Below are 10,649 nucleotides of genomic sequence, written 5' to 3' on the forward strand. Positions count from 1 at the left end.
AATTGCAAAGCTTCCAGGGGCCTTCTCTGGTGGTCCAGTGGTTAAGACTTCGCCTTCCAATGCAGGGGGTGCAGGTTCCATTCCTGGTCAGGGATCTAAGATCCCACATGCTTCCCCGCCAAAAAACCAAAGCATAAAAAACAGAAGCAATATTGTAACAAATTCAATAAAGACTTTACAAATGGGCCACATCAAAAAAAGAAAATATATATTTTTTTTAAATTGCAAAGCTTCCAAAGCAGTAGGAAATGCTGAGCGTTCAGGGCGCCATTGGGCAGAGGAGAAAAAGGTGTCTGCTCCAAGGACAACACTCCTGGGCAGGAAGTTGGTGCTTCTTGGTAAATTAGAAAGAGGCACTCCCTTGTCCTGGGGCACAGCATGGCCAGCAGACGGACTGGATTTTCCACCCCCCGGTCCTTCAGCCAGGTTTCTTGTACGGTGATCGCTGTGCACTGCCATACTTTTTGACCCTGATTTAACTGCTTGTGCTGATGCAATTTGGAAGAGGGCCCTCCAACAGCTTTCCTGTTTGTGTTTTTACCTTCCACTAGGTCCAGAAAGGTTTCTCCTTCCTCAAGCTGTCGTCCAGTTAGTTTATCTTCTCCATTTCCCCCATGGTACAGGGCCCTGTTTCTGCCTATTACATTTGCTTCACCAGTGCTGCCGAACTTAAGCTCCCTGGTTCCCAGCAGCCTGGGCCCATGCTCCCTTCAAGTAAACGTCTGTCAGCCCCAGTGTTGTCTCACAAGGGCTCCAACAGATATGCTGGGCTGCCGTTTAGAGTGCCAGTTACACTTCCAGTGTGTGAAAGGAAGACCTCCTGCTCTTTTAATCATGAAAAGAATGTCTAGGAGGGCACCCTTGGCCTGTTAAGTGTGGACGAAGAATGTCTCCTGCCATGTCAGGAAAAAAGATGTGACCATCAAGCCTGCGGCCATCCCCTGCTGTGCACCCTGAGGGGATTCAGGGTGGAGAAAAGCAGGATACTGGCGTAGATAGTTAAGGTGCGTATCAAAGGAATGATTTCAATGAGCCCAGACTCTTGTATCTTCCCATACATAGAAAAGCGCTAATTCTTTAACTTGAGGTGTCTGTTTACTGGTCTTTAATTAACAGTAAGCTTTTGATATTACAAATACCTGGGTTTTGCAAAAACTCCCATCCTGGCTTCTCCCCTGCTTCTTTGGAGCAGTCCCTCAGAGGTATCCGAGAGGCTTCCTCCAGGGCTTGAGTCCTCAGAAAGTCTACCGAATAAAACAATTCTCAACTTTTAGGTTGTGCATTTTTTTCATTCAACATAAATTTTGGTGAAGCTGTTGGGTAATTTATCCTCACAGTTGTTTGCTTTTTCCCAGATTGCTCTGGGTCTCCTGCCTTCCTCTCCTCTCCTTTGCCTCCCAACACCTGGCCAAGTGTGTCTACTTTGAATGGATATTGTTTCAAGTGAGTGTTCAGCAGTCAGGAAACACATTTTGGACACTGACTTCTGGACAGTACACTGTGTACTAGTACCCCGGAAAATAAAATGTATCTGATGAAAGTAGCCCTCCTCCAGAGTTTGCTGAGCCGAGGGAAGCAAAAGCCAAATCCAGAGCGCTGGTTTCCTAAGGAACAGCCAAGGCTTTGTGCTTGCTTCTCTGCAGACCCACCTCGCCTTGGACAGCGGCAGGCACGGGGTGCCACATGGAGGGAGGCTGCCCGAAGTCACTGTCGGCCAGTCCAGGCTGCAAAATGTGCGCGGCGGCTGAGGGAGGATTCCTCCAGCCACGTGCGCGGTGACAATCACACGTGCAGCGGGAAGGCAGTGCACACCCGGAGCTCCCCGCCTCCCGAAGCTTCCCCCGCCGGTGCAGGTAGACGGGACTATCCTTTTCGCATCGGTGTCAGAGCCTCCGCTGGGGTCCCAGGCCACCGCCCTCGGCGTCCAGGTCCCCAGAAGTCGGGGCACCGCCCACCCTTCCAGCGTGACGCGGGCGCGGGGGCTCGGGAGTTGTAGTTCCCGGCTGGGCGCGAGCGCCAGGGCTGGGGCGGCGCGGACTCCACGTCCCGGCGGGCGGCGCGGCTCGGTCCGGGGCGCCGGGGGAGGGGCTGCTCGGCCCTTTAAACCATTCAGGGCAGCTCCGAGGGCCGCAGCCGGGGACGGCGCCACGCGGGGGCCGAGCAGACACGGTGGCGGCGGCGGCGGGGCGCTCCGGGGAGGTGCGTACTGGGCCCCTTCGTCCCCCGGACCTGCGGAGGCGCGGGTCCCCGGATCCCGGGGCCTAGCGGACCGTGGGCTCCGGGCGCCCACGCGGGCGGGAGCGGGCCGGGCTGAGCTTCCCGCGTGAACCCGCCCCTTCCCCGCGGCGCTGGTGGTCAGGTGGCTGCCTGCCCCCGGCCGCCTCTCCACCCAGCCCCGGATCCCCTCCCAGGCTTTCCTTGGCGTGGCCCCCTGGACTGTCCTGACTCCAGCCCCTCTCCCAGCCCGGGACCCTCAGGCCAGGGAGAGTGGCCCCCTTTCCAGATGTTAGGGCCCCGCGGCGTTTCTGAACATCTGGGTGGAACGCGGAGGCCCCCGGTGGCTGCCGGAGGGTGTCCACGTTGCGGCGGGGGCTCAGCCCGAAGTGTGGGCGCTCAGAGCCGCAGCGGGAGCCCTGCATCTGGTGTTGACCACCTTCCTCTCCCCCACACCGGCTTTGGCCAGTCACTAGACCCTGGACTTTGACCTGTCTCTCTCCACCAGGCCCGGGCAGCTGATGGTTTTGGCGAAGTACCTTAAGGTAGCTGGGTCCACACCCTCTTCCCCACCTACCTCTTGTCCTCCCCCCACACCACCACCACCCTGGCTCCCCTCCCTCATGACCGCCTGGATCCTCCTTCCTGTCAGCCTGTCAGCATTCTCTATCACTGGCCTATGGACTGTGTGAGTAAAGAGGGGGATGGGGGGAGGCAACTAGGGGACAAAATGGACCTCGGCTGAGGAGGGACAGGACCCAACAGGAGCCTGATGGCACACACAAAGTCCCTTGTCCTGTTGCAGGCTCCAGGGTGGTACCCAGGGCCACTCTGGCTGTCTGCAAAGCCTGGCCTGGTGCCTGGGCACACAGCCCCTTGGGACAAGCTGGCACCACTGCTGTCCAGCAGGGTGGCCCTGACAGACACACTTCTAGCCAGGGCAACTTCCAGAGGTCCTCTAGTTTGGGACTAGGCTGTGGGTTCTAGAGTAGCATCAAGCCCCAGGGCCACCCCAAGTTGAGTCCCCGGAAAGGACGATAAGGCTGAATGGGGGCAGAATCAAAGGAAAAGAGTCAGTGGGAGAAGGCTGGGTGCATCATGGGGCAGGGTGACAGTTGTGCTCCCGCAGGTATGCCATGGCCGTGATGAACCACCACGTGTGCCCCGTGGAGAACTGGTATGGCGCACTCTGCAGACAGCTTCACTCTAAAGCTCCCTTCATCTCTGTTCCCTCTGGGGCCGGGGCTGCCTCGAGCCAGATGGAGACACTGGGCCTCACTGCTCTTCTCTGACATTGGCAGCACCTGCCCCTCCCCAGGCATGGCTTCGTGCCCACCTACCTGCTTCCCACCGTCATTCGCCCCTTTGGCTTCTGTCTCAGGGGGGCCCTGGGAAGTGGGCTCTTCTGCCCCTGCCAAGGGAGGTCTGGGAGGGTGGTCTCCGAGAGGCCTGAGGCTACAGGCCGAGGGCCTGGGGGAACCCCTTTCCCCCAGGCTACTCTCTGTCCTGCCTGCCAGGTCCTACAACGAATCCTGCTCTCCTGACCCCACTGAGCAAGGGGGCCCCAAGACCTGCTGCACCCTGGACGATGTCCCCCTCATCAGGTAAGGCCTAGAAACCGCGCAGGTCACAGAGACCCAAGGCCCTGCTAGACTCCCAACTAAGCCCCCCCAGCAAAGGCCTGTCCTTGGGTCTCAGGAATAATAATTCCATTAAGAGCACTTAATTACAATATTACTTACCAATTACTATGTACCGGACCCTGTGCTGAATGCTTTACATGCGTAGCGGCATTTAATTCTCCTAGCACTAAGGCAGCTGTTGTTTTCACCATTTTATAGGCAAGGAAAGTGAGACAGAGCTATGTCATCCATCCAGGTCCCTCAGCTAGTAAGTGGAGGCACCTGGATTTAAGTTCAAGCTCTCCGTTTGCCCAGCCCAAGTTCTGGCTTAAGGGAAGCCAGACCCCCTGCAGGCCTTGACGGTCTCAGGGAGTCCAAGAGCCTCGGGGTCTGCCGAGCAATCCTGGGCACTGCCTACCCCAGCACGCACACCAGCTCTGCCTTGGGGGGAGGTGCGGCCAGCCTAGGGCCAAATGTTTGTGAGGGACCCTGGCCCTTCTCATCAGTCGGGCTTGCCTGCCAAGGAACAGGCACAGATAAGGCAAGGGAGAGCAGGCGGGCCAGAACGGGGCCTTCCGGTGCTCCTGCCCCCCCCCTCACTCTGTCCTCGCCCCCTCCTCTCAGCAAGTGCGGCACATACCCCCCAGAGAGCTGCCTCTTCAGCCTCATTGGCAACGTGGGTGCTTTCATGGGTGAGTTGTGCCCTCGGCCCGACCACCAACCCGCTCAGTCCTGCCCGCCCTCACACCTGCTCCCCAAAGAGGCCCAGGAAGCCCTGGCCTCGCGCCGCCTACCCCGCCACGAGCTAAGGCCAGCGGGGCCACTTCTCTTCCGTTCCTTGAAGGCCCAAGGCTAACTTGCACACGGCCACGCTGGTAGGGCACACCACCCGCCTGTCCGTTCCCTTCCTGCCCTCAGAGTATCTGGGGAAAGCTGGTAGGCTCGCTGGACTGGGCCAGGGCCAGAGCCGGCCCCACCTGTGCTCTCCTCCCCCAGTGGCCCTGATCTGCCTCCTGCGCTACGGGCAGCTCCTGGAGCAGAGCCGTCATTCCTGGGTCAACACCACGACGCTCATCACAGGCTGCACCAACGCTGCGGGCCTGGTGGTGGTGGGCAACTTCCAGGTGCGCCCGCCCGCCCACCTCTTGCACTTCCCGAAGGGAGCCAGGCTTTCGGCAGGGGCCCTCAGTTTCCCGAGGGTTGCCCCTCAGGGTTGGGGGTGGGAAGAACAGGGCCCGGGAGGGGAAAAGCCCGGGAGGGAGAGACGGAGCGGGGTGGAGGGAGCTGCTTCACGGGTCGGCCCCTCTCTCCGGGCCCAGGTGGATCACGCTAAGTCTCTGCACTACGTCGGAACCGGCGTGGCCTTCACTGCCGGGCTGCTCTTTGTCTGCCTGCACTGTGCCCTCTCCTACCACGGGGCCACTGCCCCCCACGACCTGGCTGTGGCCTACCTGCGGATCGTGCTGGCAGCCATCGCCTTTGTCTCTCTGATCCTCAGTATCCTTCCAGGACAGGGCGGCCAGGAGCTCCTCCTGTAGCCCAGGCCCTCTCCCACCCAAGATGGGGATCCGCCCCCACCCAGGGTGGTCTTCTGCCCCCCTCTCCCGGGAGGTGAGGCCTGGTCCTCGGCCCCAGCCTAGCCGCATATCCGGGAAGGCAGAAAGGGTGTCGCCAGGCTGCCGCCCATCCCACTGAACATTTCCTTAGCCCCATCCCAGGCGGGGTCTTCTTCATCCACGAGAGCTCTCAGCTGCAGCACGGGGCAGCCCTATGCGAGTGGGTGTTTGTCATCGACATCCTCATCTTCTACGGCACCTTCAGCTATGAGTTCGGGGCAGTCTCCTCGGAGACACTGGTGGCCACACTGCAGCCCGCCCCCGGCCGGGCCTGCAAGTCGTCCGGAAGCAGCAGCACCTCCACACACCTCAACTGTGCCCCTGAGAGCGTCGCCATGATCTGAGGTCTGGGGAGGGTGGCTGGCCCGGCCTCCGCAGCTCCCCACCCCATTATCTCCTTCGCATTTATTTTGTACCAAAAAACGATTTTGAGAAAGTATTCTGTTGGGACAGAGGCTTCCTCGCTCCTGGAGGAGTGGCCATCCCACACCCACCTGTGCCATACAGGAGCGGGCCCTGGCGGCTGCCCAAGCTGCGCACAGCCTGCTCCCCACACCGCAGTGTTATTTTTATGTTTTAAAGGTCACGTATCCTCATTCACCCAGCCAGCCCTTCAGGTGCCTTCTACTCCCCAGTGCCACTGGGGTTTCCTGCTGCAGGAATTGGGGGCTGGGAACAGCAAGAGGGACAGCAGTCTGGGGGCGGGGGTGAGCACTCCTTAGTCTGTGGGAAGGCCCACTTCTGGGCCCACTGAGCTGCACTGGGATTCTTCACTCTGTCCCTTTCTTTAGGGCAAATAACACAGCAGAACCACGTGGGTATTTTAGTACTTTTTTTTATATATATATTAAAAGAATTCTAATTTGCATGTCTGTAGTCTGTTCTGGAGAGTCGGAGAGGGCCTGATCCTGGCTTTCCCTAGGCAAAGGATGGGAGAAAGCCTCTGCCTCCAGGGAGGGTCCCGAGCGCCCGCTGCTCTTTGAGAAAAACGAGGGATGCCAAGTGCTATCCAAATACCCGGCAAGGGCTTGAAGCCCTTTCTGGGCCTTTAAACAGTCTAAAGAGCCGACTCCATCCTTTCACACTTCCTGTCCTGCTCAGAGTCTGGTTTGAAGCTTGATTCCACACTAAGGGATAGGAGGAAGGGAGGATACAGAGAATAACTTGGAAATGTTTGTTTGTTAGAAGCAGTCTTTGCAGTGACGCTAAAGAAAGCCCCTGGGATTCTAAGGTTGACTAAAGATTGCAGGGGGAGGGAGAGAGATGGGCTAGTTTTTCTTTACTGTTTTTAAGTAATTACTGGCTGCCAGACCCTGACACATTTTGCTTTCCAACTGCAGACACAGAGGCCGAAGCCCTGGCTGGTCTGGTCGGTGGCCAAGTGCTTGACCTGGGCCCTACTGCCCTGAGGCCAGCAGGCTTGGCAGCCTGGTACCTTCTACGGTTCAGGACCACCTTCCCCCATAGCAGTAGAGACCCACTGGAGAGTACAGAGTCCCTGCCCAGGCCTGTGAGCAATGGAGCGGCAGGATGGGTAAAGAAACTTTTAATGAGAATCCGAGGCAGACGAGGAAGGTGTTGTGGAGGACTGGTGTGCCGTCCCAGCCACCTCATGTGTACATGGCTCCATGGAGGTTCTCGAGTCGGTGCTTCTGCTGCTGCTTGCGAGCCTGAAGGAAAGAGGGTGCACTGGGCAGGGGCCGTACCCCGAGGCCTGTGGGTGAAGGGACAGGGCAGCCACCGTGGGACTGGCTCACTGTTCTCAGGCCCTGGGCACCTGCAATGCCAAGGCTCTTGCCCCTCACTAAAATCACTGGGAAGGCCGCCAGAGTCAGGGACCATGAGGCCTACTCAGGCTTGCTGAGGTGGGGAACGAGAGCATCAAGGACGGACTCAGGGAGCCCCGTCACCACCCACTCCACTTACCCAGCCCCCTACCTTATCTCGTCTATACTCCTCATAAGTGTCATCATCAGTGGGCAGCTCGTGGCGGCACAGGGGACAGGAATTTGTCTGGGAAAAGCAGTGCAGTGTACGAGCCCAGGTCTGGTCTTGATAAGCTAAAAACCGTCTCCAGCTCCCAAATCCCACCCCTATCCCTCTCCCGTCTCTGATTCCCCCCAGTAGTCCACAAACAGAAAGCGGCTTGAGAACTGGGCCCAGGGCAGGGTGAGGGCTGGGAAAAAGGAAGCAGTACCTTGCTCAGCCAGGGCAGAATGCAGTTGGAGTGGAAGAGGTGATGGCAAGGCATCTCAATGGCAGTCTCCTCCTCCTCAAATTCCAAAAGACACACGGGGCACTTGAGCTCTTGAGGAGGGAGTGCTAATCAGGAGAGCTGCTATAGGCCCTACCTCCCAGCTCCCATTCCTGAAGGACACTTCTTGCCCCAACCTGGCCTGGAAAACTAAAGGGCCAGACCATAGTCTGGCTTCCAGAGGGGGTGGGTCTGGCAGACCTGACCCAAATAGTGGAAAGAATTAGTGTTCTCACCAGCCTGAGAGCCCCTGATGACTGTCCTGGGGAGGTTCTCAACTGCAGTCTTGGCAGCAGGTGGAGGCAGGTGGTGATCCCAATCTACTACCAACCCCAAGTCTTCGAAGTCCATCCTATTGAAAAGGGACCTGGGAAGAAGAATCCAAAGTCAGAACCAAAGAAAAATCATACTTTTGGGGCTTCCCTGGTGGTCCAGTGGTTAAGAATCCACCTGCCAATGCAGGGGACACGGGTTTGATCCCTGGTCCAGGAAGATCCCACATGCTGAAAGGGAACTAAGCCCGTGCACAACTACTGAGCCCGCGCTCTAGAGCCCACGAGCTGCAACTACTGAGCCTGTGTGCCACAACTACTGAAGCCTGTGCGCTCTAGAGCCCGCGTGTTGCAACTAGTAAGCGCACGTGCCGCAACTACTGAGCCCGCGTGCTGCAACTACTGAAGCCCTTGCGCCTAGAGCCCATGCTCTGCAACAAGAGACGCCACCGCAATGAGAAGCCCGCGCACCGCAACGAAGAGTAGCCCACGCCCGCTACAACTAGAGAAAGCCCGTGTGAAGCAACGAAGACCCAGCATAGCCAAAACACAAAAAACAAAAAAACCCATACTTTCTCATTGCCCCCGCAGTCCACTAAGCATTAACAGATAAGTACTCTGCCCAGCTACTAGTACTAATAGCTACGCCTCAGTAGTGCTCACTACGTAAAAAGCACAGCGGGAAATGGCTTACAGCTGCCATCAGACAACCCCAAGCACGCAGGCTGTTTATTCCCATTTTACACATGAGACAACAGCTCAGAGAAGTTACCCAGGCCACGCAGGAATGACCTGGTAAAGCCAGATTCCAAGTGGCAGCGTGGCTTCCATGCTTGGAGTTCCTAACGAATATGCCCACTCACAGCCACACGGCCCCTACCCCGCCCCCATGACCCGCCTATTCCAGAATCTCCTAGAGCCCCACTGCCCTGCGGCCCCGACTCCCCCGACTCGCCAGCTCGTCTTTTCCAGAACCCCCTTGCCCGGGCCCCTCCAAGGACGATCCAAATGATCGACTTCCCCCGAATCTCACTGTGGAACTAACTCTCCAGATTATTTATCCGTCCTCCTCTGAATCTACTGCCCCAGATAATCCGCCTTCTCCAGCTAGCTTCAGCCCAGTAACCTGCTGCGTGAGCCCTACCTCCCAGCCCCGCGCACCCACCTGGCGAGCTCCAGCAGCATGTTGGTCCGGGCATCCTGCTCGGAGTGCAACGGCTCGCAGTCGTGTTCATCGAAATAAGACGCCATGGCAGCGGGCCTGACACTGCCCTCAGACCCCGCTGCACCTCAGCCTCGCGGTGCTGGCCAATAAACTGGCGAGTTGAGGGAGGGTGACCAATCATAGCATCCGAAGGCGGGCACAGTGGCTCTTTCGCCTCAGGGAAAGCGGAAGTATTAATTTTCTCACCTTTCATTGGCTCAATTAAGTCAGGTGACCAAAGGCTGACCACCCCCACCCCCCCCCCCCCAATGGCAGGGGCCGGGGCTGGTCAGAAAATTTTCGTCTTGCAGTCCCAGCCTAGAGTAGGTTCGTGGGAGGGACGTGTGGCTCGCGTCCCTAGAGCCCTGAAAAACCAAGGCTCTGGGCTGTAGGGGTCCTTCATCCGCTCTGCGGCTCAGAGAGTCTCGGCAGGACAGATGTCAGAGGTCTCTCAGAGACGGAGGGAGGCCCTGGCCCAGGGATCATGGTTCTGCGAGCCTAGGGAGGCCTGGTGTCAGGGTGCTTCCCGCTGCTCTGTCGCGGCCTCGCCGGGCACTTCTGCATCTAATTTGTTCAGGACTTGGCGCTTCACTCCTCCACGACTCTCGCAAAACAAACAAAAATTCCCTGCTCATTTCTTCTGTGTTAGGCACAATAATAAAGGGTGGGGCAGCCTCCCCAACCGAGAGGAGGACGATCCCTGCAGGGGAATCTAGGGCCTTACCAGCTCATGGAACTATCTGTGTGACCTTTAGCCCATTGCTCAACTTCTCCCCCAGCTTCTGTAAAACCAGTGGCTTGAATTCAACAAGTGGTTTGCATCCCTGGCTACCCATGAATCTCCTGGAGAGAGAAGAGGCGGGGTTGCAGCTTTAGGGAAAAAAACAAAAAAAACCGTGTCTGATACTTAGCCTCAAAGATTCTGATTTAACTGATCTAGGCCTGGGAGTGGTATTTTTTTAATAAGCTCTACCGGTGATTCTGATGTGAGGCAAGGTTGAGAATGACTGCACTAAATGATTTGGACAATAGTTAGATTTAGTTGGCATCTAGAACCATTACATTGAGAGATATTGTACATAGGGTATAAATACTCCTCAGGGTCATTATCCCTTGTTACATATGTAAAACCCAAGTCCACATTCACAGGGCCTCTTAGTAGTGTTGCACACCTAAGTGCAGCACCGGGTGCTTGCCTCCATCTTCCCGGGGAAAGGCAGATGGTGGTGAGCCTAGCGAAAGTAACACGCTCTGTGCGGGTACAGCTCCACACAACTCGATGGTTTGTTCTTGTTTCTCCGTCAGTAGCCCTCACTCCACCTAACAAGGAACTGTTTCTGTTGCACACTTGACCCTGAATTCCCCTTCCCACCCGCTCTTGAGTTTGACATGCAGTTAAGGAGTTCAGGCAGTGGCTGCCCTGTTTCCCAGGTCTTGGTAGGGCCTTTCCTTCTTCCCCGGCCTTTA

At 57.3% G+C, this 10,649-nt stretch overlaps 2 protein-coding genes across 4 annotated transcripts; one reads left to right on the forward strand and one right to left on the reverse strand.

Annotated features, from left to right (window-relative positions):
• Positions 1 to 2,735: 2,735 nt before the first annotated feature.
• TMEM150A (transmembrane protein 150A) lies at positions 2,736 to 6,320 on the forward strand. The gene is made up of 7 exons (XM_067704502.1): positions 2,736 to 2,902; positions 3,344 to 3,391; positions 3,732 to 3,818; positions 4,461 to 4,528; positions 4,833 to 4,960; positions 5,156 to 5,333; positions 5,555 to 6,320. Exons 1-7 carry the CDS (start codon positions 2,736 to 2,738, stop codon positions 5,794 to 5,796), a joined length of 918 nt encoding a protein of 305 aa, XP_067560603.1. The 3' UTR covers positions 5,797 to 6,320.
• Positions 6,321 to 6,982: 662 nt separating this feature from the next.
• Positions 6,983 to 9,299, reverse strand: RNF181 (ring finger protein 181). 3 transcript variants are annotated; one of them, XM_067704504.1, is made up of 5 exons: positions 9,144 to 9,299; positions 7,943 to 8,073; positions 7,650 to 7,759; positions 7,391 to 7,465; positions 6,983 to 7,122 (listed from the first exon to the last, which is right to left on the reverse strand). In XM_067704504.1, the coding sequence occupies exons 1-5, from the start codon at positions 9,227 to 9,229 to the stop codon at positions 7,063 to 7,065; spliced, it is 462 nt and encodes a 153-aa protein (XP_067560605.1). In that variant the 5' UTR covers positions 9,230 to 9,299; the 3' UTR covers positions 6,983 to 7,062. The 3 variants fall into 3 exon arrangements, with proteins under 3 accessions (XP_067560605.1, XP_067560606.1, XP_067560607.1); XM_067704505.1 differs by lacking the exon at positions 9,144 to 9,299 and adding an exon at positions 8,751 to 8,831; XM_067704506.1 differs by lacking the exon at positions 7,391 to 7,465.
• Positions 9,300 to 10,649: the final 1,350 nt, after the last annotated feature.

The sequence above is a fragment of the Pseudorca crassidens genome, chromosome 14, assembly GCF_039906515.1.
Source record: "Pseudorca crassidens isolate mPseCra1 chromosome 14, mPseCra1.hap1, whole genome shotgun sequence".
Taxonomy (NCBI): Eukaryota; Metazoa; Chordata; class Mammalia; order Artiodactyla; family Delphinidae; genus Pseudorca; species Pseudorca crassidens.